General features: G+C 35.5%; 1 protein-coding gene across 3 annotated transcripts in view; it reads left to right on the top strand.

The window, feature by feature from the left end:
- The window catches only part of PRKG1 (protein kinase cGMP-dependent 1), a 1,334,297-nt gene that overhangs the window by 1,295,197 nt on the left and 25,467 nt on the right, over positions 1-13,633 (top strand). For all 3 annotated transcript variants that reach the window (XM_073019149.1, XM_073019148.1, XM_038008764.2), the window contains 2 exons: positions 6,455-6,594; positions 7,497-7,586. In XM_073019149.1, the coding sequence (XP_072875250.1) occupies positions 6,455-6,594; positions 7,497-7,586 (230 nt within the window). The remainder of the gene's footprint in view (positions 1-6,454; positions 6,595-7,496; positions 7,587-13,633) is intronic.

Genomic DNA, 13,633 nt, shown 5'->3' with positions numbered 1-13,633 from the left:
CACAGTGCTTATGCATTTATAGAGAGTCTAGTGTTTTGTTTACTGATGTTCTTATTGTTGATGTTTTATTATATGCCTTTGGCTGGTTTTAGTGAACCTGCCCTTTGGCATGGTTAATCTAATAGGATAAGATACTCATAGTCTCTCAATGTAGGGCTTTCTCTCTTCTTGCCACCCCCACCCTCCGCTTTTTTTTTTTCTTCTTTTCTTCCTTTGTAGAACGTTTCACTACAGTACTTGTCATAAATTCTTTAAGTCATCTCAATTTATATTAAATGTGGGTTACTTAAACATAAAATCACAGACCTTGCCAAATTATTTCTGGATTACTTACAAAGCCTTTTTCTCCCAGGTTAAAGAGAGCTGAAACTGAAAAATGGCTTTATGCTTCACCAAATAATACAGATTTCCTGATTAAAATTTTGTACTATTTTATTTAGAGAAAATATTTGCCATTCCTATTTTGCAGCTATTACAATTACGGTGATTCTGCCTGGATTCCCTTATGCGTTGAAGTCCATTTTAATGCTCTTCCTGAGAAAGCTACTGCTACTTTTTTCCAGTGTGTGTTATTTGAAAGTTAGTAACACAGAGAATATAACAGAAACCAATCCCTTCATATGTTGAGGTTGAGAGGACAGAGAAAATAAAACCCGCACTACCCAATAGAATATGAACATAAATGTGAAGTCAAGGTCATACTTTCAGAGAGGACCATCATGTTTCCTTAAGCGACCAGTGTGTTACTTGGAGTATTTCCCCTTTTCCTTCTTCCCAAGATATTGCCACATGTTTGTTGGGCCGTTTCTGTAAGGTTAAATATAATTAATGTGCTTTCAAAATGCATATTGCGTCAAATTGCAGATGTATAGAATTCTCTAGCTGGAATGAGTTTTTAAAGATAATATAGTTTTGCCCTTTATTTTCTGAAAAGTGGTCTGAGGCCCACTGAGATTATATGACTTATTTGTCAAAGATCCAGAATTAGGTCCCAGGTTTATGTTTTCCTAAACTCCCTTCATCACCTTTGTTCTGTAGCATCAGTTTACCTAAGGGAGAGCATGAAGGGAGTACCCTTCTCCTGCAGTGCATGGAAATATAATTTGAACCACTTCATATGGGACTTTTGCATAATAATGAGTCATGTGGCATTGACCATTTAAGCTTTGAATTTAAGAAATCATTTCAATTATAGTGTAGTTCAGGAAGTAATTTTCTTCCAAAATAATTAAGATATTGACAGTGCAAAATAAACTATGAGCTTTTAATAACAAGGTTAAATGAATGAATAGATACAAATTCTAAGGACCAACTCACAGCCAGTGGTACTGAGCCAGTTTTAACCTTGCCTTGATCACAATCTTCCTTCCTAATAAGAGCAAAAAGTTGGGTCCAGTAGGAAACAAGCCTTTTTAAGGCAACCAGCTACCCTACATAAAAAGGAAGGATGTACTCTATTTAAATACAACCAGCAAATGCATCTTCAAAGCTCTTTAAATGCTGATGATATCACCTCTCATTTACACGCCAGTATTATGCAGACATCAGCTATAGCCAGGTAGTTAAGAACTTGTCAAAATGCCTGTCAAAAATTCCCACCTTAAGATCTACTTGGCCCAAGTATACTTTCATTCAAATGTCAATATAATACTTCATATTGAAGTAACAGTTTATTGTAAATGAAACATTTACCAATTCTAATTTCTAATATAGCACATAGCATTTCTTATACAAAATAAAATGAAGATCTTGAGTATTCAGATTTTCTTGTTCATTTTCCCTTTGTAGGAATATTGAGAGTAAAACCAGTGTGGTATAAGCATCCATAATCTTTGTTTTTTGAGAACAGCTATATAATTACAGAAAAATGTGAAGATAGTACAGAAAATTCCTATATATTCTGAACCTAATTACCCCTATTATTGACAACTTACATTAGTATGGTACATTTAATATAATGAATGAACCAATATTAATGCTTTATTATTATAATTTTAGACCTTTTTTTAAGTTCTGGAGTACATGTGCAGGATGTGCATGTTTGTTACCTAGGTAAACATGTACCATGATGGTTTGCTGCACTTATCAGACCATCATCTGATATTAAGCCAGCATGCATTAGCTATTTCTCCTGATGCTCTCTGCCAACACCCACCAGCCCTTCCCCGACAGGCCCCAGTGTGTGTTGTTTCTCTCCCTATGTCCATGTGTTCTCATTATTCAGCTCCCATTTATAAGTGAGAACATGCAGTGTTTGGTTTTCTGTTCTTGTGTTAGTTTGCTGAGGATAAAGGCCTCCAGCTCCATCCATGTCCTTGCAAAGCACATGATCTTGTTTCTTTTTATCGCATCCACAATATTGTAGAAGTAGCTTCTCAAATCCTTACTCATCTACTTGTTAGCACTTAGGTGGGTGGCAGTCAGAACAAAGAAAACACTTTGTTTGATACATAACACTTTGATTTGATTTTCATAGGTGATCTATCAGGGTATCCCCATATTATAGATGAGGAAGTGAAAGCGGAGAGAGTTTGAGTAATTTGTCCAAGAGAACAAGGAAAAAAAAAGGTTGAGATTGAAAAAAATTAGTCAAATATCACACTAGTCACACTCTCAACCAGTGCATTAGTCTGTACACCTAGGAGATTAGGACAGTCTTCAAAGGAAGACAAACCTGAGGAACATGCATAACTATCTAAGCTAGTCCTTGGCAAGAGGCAGAAGAAAAATATGCACTCCTGTACTCCTCTTTTCCTGGCTGATCTCTTTCCATACTCAAAAGTAATTTCATAGCTCTAAGCAACTTGCTAAAAAATCATCATTATCATCAGCATCATCATCATCACCATCATCATCGTCATCACCATCATCATCATCACCATTATTATTATCTTAAATGTACACAAGTGGACTTGGTATAATTAATTTGGACAACAGGAAAAAGAAAAAGGAAACTAAATGTCACCTTACAATTCATCATGGATTAGGTTTGTTAAAATATTTTATAATAAGACATAATATCTTAGCCTCAAGAAATACAAATTGCTATAACTTACTCAGAGTTTATATTGAAAAAAATGTTTGTAGCCAGCCCTGTAAAAAGGTAATAGTGTGGTTCAGCCCCAGACCTCAATAGGTTGTTATTCTCTGTACAATTTCTTCATATTTTTGCATTCTTGGAATTCTAGTTGAATCAAAATCAATTAGAAAGATTCAGACAATAATGATAAATAGCTATTACAATTTAAAAGAGACTTGCAAGTTTTTTCATGATGAGAATTTTACTTTTACTGATTATAAAAGCAGGATATGATGATTGTTCAAAAGTTAAGCAATTCAAAAAGTAAAAAGAAGTAAAAATCAACTAAAATTTTTCCTAAGGAAAAATCATTGTTAATGCATTGATGAACACATTTCTGATTGTCTCTTCATAAATTTATTTTACATATAGATGTGTGTGTATATATATGTGTACATACACACTAATATACAAACACACTGTGAGATCATAAAATGTATGCTGTCTTATAATCAGTATCTTTTATTCATGTTTTGGTTATTTGTTTTGGTTATTTTTCCATAATGTTAAATATAATTCTAAGTAATCATTTTTATAGTTGCATTGTATGGATATACCATAATTTATTTTTGCAAGCTCCTCCTCTTGCTAGAAATTTAGATTGTTTCTAAAATTTTCCATTAGAAACAATGTTGAATTGAACATTCTTGAATGATCTTTGGAAAGTTGTTGGTTTATCAGAAGATTTCTGATGAATATGTTACTTGGACTTTATGCAAATAATTAACTTCAACATTCTCGACTGTCTCTGTTGAGTTAGTTCACACGAGTGGTCCTCAGGTACCCTGACTTTCTGGTTAGGATCCTGAGTTCTGTGAGTCTTGTAGCATTTGGGTTTAAATTGGAAGTGGAGATTCTAAGGGCCCTGCCCTAAGGAACTCATGAGATCTTGTACAGAGTGCAAAGAAGGAAGATGATTCTAGACCCAAGGACTGCTTCTCTGCAAAGTAAAGGCAAAGCAGAAAGCCTCAGTAGGTTAGCAGTATAGTTCTATAAACTTTCTGTGATTAATGTTTTTAAATTGGCAAGTAGTAAGCCTGACTCCCAAGAATTTCTGTAGCCTTCACCTATCTCTTATGACATATGCTAACCACCAGCTCTCATCACCTTCTTCCTACCCCACTTGGCTTCTCCTTGCAGTATTCAAGCAATCACTTACCCCAAACCCCTAACACAAGGAGGTCCCTGGAAGTGCCTAGGAAAATGTCAGTGAGGCTTTGGCTGTTCTCCCAAATCACATGCCTAGCATAAGTTAAGCTTAATGTAATAGAAATATTGTTCAGTTTATCTCACAGTCCATGAGTTAGTCGATTCCATTAAACTTTGATTTGCAAAGTATCAGTCACTGTGTGTTTAATTGGTTTGTATTCAGCTGAAGGGAAGCAGCATATAATAGAAATAGCTTGGGCCAAAAAAGACCTGAACATGAATCCAGTTCTGCCACTTGATAGCTCTGTCACCTTGGGAAAGATAGGAATCGTTTTTGGAAATCAGTTTGTTCCTCTGAAATAGCAACATTTGATTTGTCCTATTCAGTAGAGATTGCTGGTTACAAGCAGAGAGTTCATCAATGAATGCATATTTGGTGGTGTGTTCTCATTTAGGATCATAATAACTGTGGTATCTGGTATTATCCTCAGCCAGAACTAGGGCTCAGAGCAGTTAAGCAACTAGCCCGAGAGAGAATAGTTGCTTAAACTGAGACAGACTAAGCGGAGTCAGAATTCAAGTCCAGACCTGTGACTATAAAGGCTGAATTCTTTCCTCCTACCCTGTGTTCACAGAGAAAAAAAAAAAATCTGCGTTATCATCACTGAAGAGAATAATTTTTATAGTAGGCATTTTTGAACTACACAACAGTACTCACTAGTTTAACTGGATATGACTCTGAAGATGGAATGACTTTACTCATTCTTCTCTGAATTGTAGTACTGTAAGAGAGCTCATTTTTTCATGCCATCTTCCCTAACTGTCCAGATTTCTTTTAGAAGTGAGTTTTCACATTTTGTGTTTTATTATGAGTTACAACTGAATTTATTTGTATCACACTAATCTGTCATCTTTGAGTTTCACAGATAGAGCAGAAGGCCTTTGGCCGTTAAAGGCATTTTCAAATACCCATTTTTCCCTCTACCTGTCATATTGATTCATGAATGCTGGCAGCTAAGCGAGGCCCATTTATTTGCAGTATCTTCATGCTCCCTCCTACGGAACTTGCCACATTAATATCCTCTAAGATCGAACTCAATCTGTACATGTGTGCAGGAACAAGACACTTAAGAACTTCGCTATTCCTGCTGATGAAGCAGTAAATAATTAACAACTAAAGAGGGGACAGCCATACTTCAGCTGCAAAGCAGAAACAGCATGCCATGTTGTTTCCCCCAAGGTTTCATTACTCCCAAATAATATGGGCTGTTTGGTATCATCTTGAGGATTGTGCTGCTTGAGAGCACTCGATGATAATGTCCTTATATTGCTTTTAAATAATTAGCTCTGTTATTTCTCTTGTTTTTGCTACAAGTCACCTTCTTGAAATTTCTTGTAAAACCATAAACAGCACCCTGTCTGAGTAAGGCATTTGGAAGATCCATGCCTCCTCTGGAGCCACTGAGAGTCATGTGGGCTGCAAGAGAGGCATGGCACATTGAAAGATATTAAGGCTCCAGGTCTTCCCAGTTACTAGAGAGTAAAGTTTGAGGTCAAAGGAACTAAAGTCATCATGCTTGTTTGAGAAGAAAAACAAACGGTTTTCAAAATCTCCTGAAAAAAATCTTGTTACAATTTTTTTTTTCTCTTTAAACTGCAGGGAGGGAAAATTCTGCAAGGTTAAAAACAAGAAATGAATACAGTCAGTACTGAAGAAATAACAGTGTGCAGTCTCAGGAGAGACTAGGGTCCACCACTCAAGTTAAAAACTCTAGAAATATCTGTGGACTAGAACTAAGGGGGAAGAATATAAAGGCCCATATCAGCCTATTTTTGGCCATCTTTGCTTAAATAAAATTGGAAAAGAAGTTATTTTTTTCTACTATTTTGATTGAAGAAGAAAAACCATAAAATATATTCAAACACACTCTATGAAATGAAATAATAAAACTAGAACTAAGTACATTTTCCCTCTTCTAATCCACATGTGAACACAATTAATTTGGAATCAGGTTAGTTAAAATTCAGCCAATTCAGAGCATGAGATTGGATGATAGCTGTGAGCCCTGGATGTTAAACCCAGCTCTAGCAAGGATGTACTGTGTGTGTGACTTGCGTGGTGGCTAAGGTTCATTTAAGTGCTCCATGTACCTGTTAATTTGAGGATAATAATGCCCTCTTCTAAGTCTATGGGCTTTTTCTTACTCCCTTCTCTCTTTCTTTAAGGTCCAGTTGAAAAGTGAAGAATCCAAAACATTTGCAATGAAGATTCTCAAGAAACGTCACATTGTGGACACAAGACAGCAGGAGCACATCCGCTCAGAGAAGCAGATCATGCAGGGGGCTCATTCCGATTTCATAGTGAGGTAAAGGCCCCGTGCCAGGGACAGACATACCCAACTCCAAGTGACAAATCCACCACAAAACCCTCTGCCACTTGTGCTCACTGTTAACACATTTCGTATGCACAAAGAAACTTATTTTTAATCTAATCTTAAGAAAGTTTTGTTTGATTTCTAAAAATAGAGTTCTGATTCTACTCTTTCTTTTAAAGAGAATCAGTGTCTGAAAACAATGTGTTTTCCCAAAGGACGTACCAGAGTTTCTAACATTCCGTTTTTATCTTTTTTTAAACCCCCAAACTCTACATAGACCTCTGATGCTTAAAAGACAAAATATGCAAAATCAAACTATTTAACCTTTAATTACCTGAATATGTTTTGAAGATCTAAAAAAATGAAATGACAGCTGACCATTCCACCTCAGTACTAATAAATGGATAATGGGGAGATTTTTATATGCAGAAGCAGCTTTTTGTAGTGAATTTTCCAGTGGCACTTAGTGAAAACAGGATGTAACATAAATTTGAGCGAATAGCACATGAAATTTATACATGTCTGAATTTGTAAAGTTTAATCCACTTTATTCCCATTTTCACTGCATATTGATGACCACTAAACGTTGCCCCAACAGTCCATGCTCAAAACATCACCCAAATTGGAATGGAAAGAACCCCAAGGAACCCTCTTTCTCCATAATCATTATGATTAATCCATTTCAAGGGAGAGATTGGCGCCCTAGTTTCTTCTATTAAAATCCTAGTCATGAGCCATTGACTTCTTTTCCCCATGTGTGGGCTTAGATCTCTCTCATTCTGATAAAATTTTGAGCTTGGCAAATCAAAACTATAATCTGGGCCCCCCAGAATTGCATACTTGTAAAAGACGATAATGTTTACAATCTTTGTTTTCTTGTTTGCAATTTACAGACTGTACAGAACATTTAAGGACAGCAAATATTTGTATATGTTGATGGAAGCTTGTCTAGGTGGAGAACTCTGGACCATTCTCAGGGATAGGTAGGAGATTTAAAAAATTTCTATGATGTCTGTAAAAACATAGTTGCCCATGTTGGTCTATAAGAAGAGTTAATATAATAAAGTATAATAATCATATTTATACTTTACACATGCTTATATTTCAATATTTAAAGTAAGTACAGGGAATAACCCACTATACACATATGATTTACTGTACATATAATAAAACTCACTTTGTAACTAACAATACAGGCTTAGTCGATCATAAAAATGGTACATAGCAAAGTATATACATGGCCTTAGTTTTGCATGAATGTTAGAATTAGACAACTCTATAGTTGGAATTCAATTCATCTATTGCTTTAGCAGAAAGAAAATTATAGTTATTTTATAATTATAATTTGAATTAACTATCAATTTAATTGCTCTACTCTTTTTCCAGATAGGCAGTTTGCCTTTTGTGACACTGAGAATTTTTTCCAAAGCAATTTTTCTCTCTACATTGCTCTTTGGTTTCAAAATTAACAAAAGTTTCCAGCCATCTCTTTATCCCTTGGCTAGTCTTAGGAAAAAGAAAAGAATCCACTTATAAGCAATATTTCATGTAAATAATCTGATTTAGATTTGCCTTCTTACCCTTGCAGGGCAAGGAAAGTTTGTCTAGATGGTGCTTGTTTGTTTGTTTGTTTGTTTTAATCATGCAAATTCATTGTCTTTTCCATCTCATATTTAGATAACTAGCAAATTATCTAATTATCTTCTAATATAATTTATCCTATAAAATGTCTCAGGAGATCATTATCTACCCTGTGATTTTTTTTATTTTTATTTATTTATTTTTTTTTTTGAGACGGAGTCTGGCTCTGTCGCCCAGGCTGGAGTGCAGTGGCCGGATCTCAGCTCACTGCAAGCTCCGCCTCCCGGGTTCATGCCATTCTCCTGCCTCAGCCTTCCAAGTAGCTGAGACTACAGGCGCCCGCCATCTCGCCCGGCTAGTTTTTTGTATTTTTTTTTTTTTTTAGTAGAGACGGGTTAGCCAGGATGGCCTCGATCTCCTGACCTCGTGATCCGCCCATCTCCGTCTCCTAAAGTGCTGGGATTACAGGCTTGAGCCACCGCGCCCAGCCTACCGTGTGTTTTTAAAAAACATGCTTTTATTTTCCTATGATAATCTTTTTTATTATTTTCTATGAATGATTTATTGATCATACACAAGTCATCTTTGTTCTTTTGAACACTCACCTTTAGACATCTGCCCCCCAGACTCCTCTTCATAGGGTAGCATCCTTCTGAAACTTAGCTATAGGTAGCCCTGATGTACATAACCATGTAAGGTTTTTATATTTGTTACTTTGTAAATATCCCAGAGTAAAACAAGTGGTTCCTTATACATTGTTGATTTAAATTCTCATTCATAATGGTGTTCTTATGGTACTTTCATATCATTATACAACAGGCCCTTTCACTTGTTATTCCCATGGCCTTACTTATATATGCCAAATGGATTTCTTGTTACCACATTGTATCCTATTGCATCAGTATTTTATTTCAATTCTTAAATTTAAGGTTAAAAAAGCATAAAAGGGAATGTATCACATTGGCATTAGGAGATAAGGTTAACATCTGTACTAGGCTATTATAGTGTATATATTATGTATTATTGCTAGTTAAGATGTACATACAGATTATATACCAGACATTGTGATAGAGGCTGGGGATACAGTAATAAACAAAATGGATGTGGTCTGTTTCCCCAGAATGTATAGTTTATAGAACAAAGTTAATATTTTAATTTGTGAGTTAACATTTGGCATATCTAATGTGTTTCTACTGCATTATATTTGACTCAATATTTCAATTCACTGATTTATTTGAAGTCTTCTATACTTTTTTCTAATTAGAATAGAAGAAGATTTACAGGTGGAATTAAACATGAAAGCAATAATAAGCCACAAAGGGAGAGCCCAACTATCCTCTTATAGCTTTTTTAAAATTATTTTTTCATAAGTTGATGGGGTACAGGTGGTATTTGGTTACATGAGTAAGTTATTCAGTGGTGATTTGTGAGATTTTGGTGTACCCATCACACGAGCAGTATACACTGCGCCATATTTGTAGTCTTTTATCTCTTGCCCCCCTCCCACTCTTCCCCCGAAATTCCCAAAGTCCATTGCATCATTTGTATGTCTTTGTGTCCTCATAGCTTAGCCCCCACATATCAGTGAGAACATACGATGTTTGGTTTTCCATTCTTGAGTTACTTCACTTAGAATAATAGTCTCCAATCTCATCCAGTTCCCTGCAAATGCTGTTAATTCATTCCTTTGTATGGCTGCATAGCATTCCATCATATATATCTATATATCTATATATAGATATAGATATGCATCATATGTGTATATACATGTATATATGCCCATACATATATATCACAGTTTCTTTATCCACTCATTGATTGATGGACATTTGAGTTGGTTCCATGATTTTGCAATTGTGAATTGTGCTTCTATAAACATGAGTATGCAAGTATCTTTTTTGAATAATGATTTCTTTTCCTCCGGGTCAAATGGTAGTTCTACTTTTAGTTCTTTAAGGAATCTCCACACTGTTTTCCATAGCAGCTGCACTAGTTTACATTCCCTCCAGCAGTGTAGAAGTGTTCCCTGTTCACTGCCATCCATGCCAGCATCTACTGTTTTTTTGATTTTTTGATTATGGCCATTCTTGCAGGAGGGAGGTGGTATCACCTTTTGGTTTTGATTTGCATTCCCCTGACCATTAGTGTTGTTGAGCATTTTTTCATATGTTTATTGGCCATTTGCATATCTTCTTTTGAGAATTGTCTATTCATGCCTTAGCCCACTTTTCATGGGATTATTTGTTTTTATTCTTACTGATCTGTTTGAGTTTGCTGTATTTTCTGGATATTAGTCCTTTGTCAGATGTATAGATTGTGAAGATTTTCTCCCACTTTGTGGGTTGTCCGTTTACTCTGCTGACTCTTCCTTTTGCTGTGCCAAAGCTCATTAGTTTAACTAGGTCCCAGCTATTTATCTTTGTTTTTATTGCATTTTGTTTTGGGTTCTTGGTCATGAAATCTTTGCCTAAGCCAATATCTAGAAGGGTTTTTCCAATGCTATCTTGCAGAATTTTAGTAGTTTCAGGTCTTAGGTTTAAGTCCTTAATCTATCTTGAGTTGATTTTTGTACAAGGTGAGAGATGAGGATCCAGTTTCATTCTCCTACATGTGGCTAGCCAATTATCCCAGCAGCATTTGTCGAAAAGGGTGTCCTTTCCCCACTTTATATTTTTGTTTGCTATAAGTATTTGGGTTCATTTCTGGGTTCTCTATGCTGTTCCATTGATCTATGTGCCTATTTTTATACCAGTATTATGCTGTTTTGGTGACTATGGCCTTATAGTATAGTTTGAAATTAGGTAGTGTGATGCCTCCAGATTTGTTCTTTTTGCTTAATCTTCCTTTGGCTATGTGGGCTCTTTTATGGTTTCATATGAATTTTAGACTTTTTTTGTCTAATTCTCTGAAGAATGATGGTGGTGTTTTGATGGGGATTGCATTGAATTTGCAGATTGCTTTGGCAGTATCGTCATTTTCACAATATTGATTCTACTCATCCATGAGCATGAGATGTTTATGTCATTTGGGTCATCTATTATTTCCTTGGTTGTGTGGTTTTTTTTGTGTTTTTTTTTTTTTTTTTTTCTTGCAGCTATTGTAAAAGGGATTGAGTTCTTGATTTGATTCTCCGCTTGGTCACTGTTGGTATATAGAAGAGCTACTGATTCATGTGCATTAATCTTGCATGCAGAAACTTTGCTGAATTCTTTTATCAGTTCTAGGAGCTTTCTGTAGGAGTCCGTAGGGTTTTCAAGGTAAGCGATCATTTTGTCAGCAAACAGTGACAGTGTGAGTTCCTCTTTACTGATTTGGATGCCCTTCATTTCTTTCTCTTGTCTGATTGCTCTGGCTAGGACTTCCACTACTATGTTGAAGAGGAGTAGTGAGAGAGGGCATCCTTGTCTTGTTCCAGTTCTCAGAGGGAATGCTTTCAACTTTTCCCCATTCAGTATTATGTTGGCTGTGGGTTTATCATAGTTGACTTTTATTACATTAAGTTATGTTCCTTGTATGCAGATTTTGCTGAGAGTTTTAATCATACAGGGATGATGGATTTTGTTGAATGCTTTTTCTGCCACTATTGAAATGATCATGTAATTTTTGTTTTTAATTCTGTTTATGTGGTGTATCATATTTATCTGCTTGTGTATGGTAAACTATCCCTGCATCCCTGGTATGAAACCCACTTGATCATGGTGGAATGTCTTTTTTATATATTGTTGGATTTGGTTAGCAAGTATTTTGTTAAGGATTTTAGCATCTATGTTCATCAAGAATATTGGTCTGCAGTTTTCTTTTTTGTTTATGCCCTTTCCTGGTTTTGGTATAAGAGTGATGCTGGCTTCACCCTTATTATTTTTATGGAGAGTTCCTTCTTTCTCTGTCTTGTGGGATAGTGTCAAAAGCATCGGTACAAATTATTCTTTGAATGTCTGCTAGAATTGTTCCATGAATCGTCTGGTCCTGAACTTTTCTGTTGTTGGTAATTTTTCAATTACCGTTTCAATATCACTGCTTGTCTGTTCAGGGTATCTAATTCTTTCTCATTTAAGCTAGGAAGGTTGTATTTTTTCAGGAATTTATCCTTTTCGTCTAGGTTTTCTAGTTTTTGTACATAAAGATGTTCATAGTAGCTTTGAATGATCTTTTGTATTTCAGTGGTATCAGTTGTAATATCGCCTGTTTCATTTTTTAGTGAGGTTATTTGGATTTTCTCTCTTCTTTTCTTGGTTAATCTTGCCAATGATCGATCAATTTTATCAATCTTTTCAAAGGACCAGCTTTTTGTTTCTTTTATATTTTGTATTCTGTTGTTCATTTGCTTGCTTCAATTTCATTTAGCTCTGCTCTGATTTTGGTTATTTCCCTTCTTCTTCTGGGTTTGGGTTTCATTTGTTCTTGTTTCTCTACTTCCTTGAGGTGTGACCTTAAGAGTGTCAGTTTGTGCTCTTTCAGTCTTTTTGATGTAGGCATTTAGGGCTATGAACTTCCCCCTTAGGATATAGCCTTTACTATATACCAGAAGTTTTGATATGTTGTTTCATTATTGTCTTTCAGTTCAAAGAATTTTTCAGTTTCCATCATGATTTCGTTTTTGACCCGATGAGCATTCAGGAGCAGGTTATTTAATTTCCATGTACTTGGTATGGTTTTGATGGTTCCTTTTGGAGTTGATTTCTAGTTTTATTCCACTGTGGTAGGAGATAGTGCTTGATATAATTTCAATATTCTTAAATGTATTGGGGCTCATTTTATGGCCTATCATATGGTCTATGTTGGAGAAAAAGTTGCATGTGCTATTGAATAGAATGTGTATGCTGTGGTTGTTGGATGAAATGTTCTGTATATATCTAATAAGTCCATTTGTTGCAAGATTTAGTTTAAATCCATTGTTTCTTTGTTGACTTTCTGTCTAGATGACCTGTCTAGTGCTGTCAGTGGAGTACTAAAGTCCCCCACTATTACTGAGTTGCCATCTATCTCATTTCTTAAGTCTATTAGTAATTGTTTTATACATTTGGAAGCTCAAGTGTTAGGTGCATGTATGTTTAGGATTGTGATATTTTCCTATTGGACAAAGTCTTTTATCATTATTTAATGCCCCTGTGTCTCTTTTAACTGCTGTTGCTTTAAAGTTTGTTTTGTCTGATACAAGATAGCTATCCCTGCTGACTTTTGGTGTCCCTTTGCATGAAATGTCTTTTTCCAGCCCTTTACTTTATGTGAGTCCTTATGTGTTAGGTGAGTCTCCTGAAGGCAGCAGATAGTTGATTGGCAAGTTCGTGTCCATTCTGTGGTTCTGTATCTTTTAAGTGGCCAATTTAGGCCATTTACATTCAATGTTAGTATTGAAATGTCAGGTACCATTGCCTTCATTGTGCTCTTTGTTGCCTGTATACTTTGTTTCTTTTGTTTTTTGTTTTTGCTTTTTAACTTGTATTTTTGT

This window comes from Chlorocebus sabaeus, chromosome 9 (assembly GCF_047675955.1).
Source record: "Chlorocebus sabaeus isolate Y175 chromosome 9, mChlSab1.0.hap1, whole genome shotgun sequence".
In the NCBI taxonomy this organism is placed as follows: Eukaryota; Metazoa; Chordata; class Mammalia; order Primates; family Cercopithecidae; genus Chlorocebus; species Chlorocebus sabaeus.
Note: the sequence above shows the minus strand (reverse complement) of the source record. Positions and strands in the feature narration are given on the sequence as shown.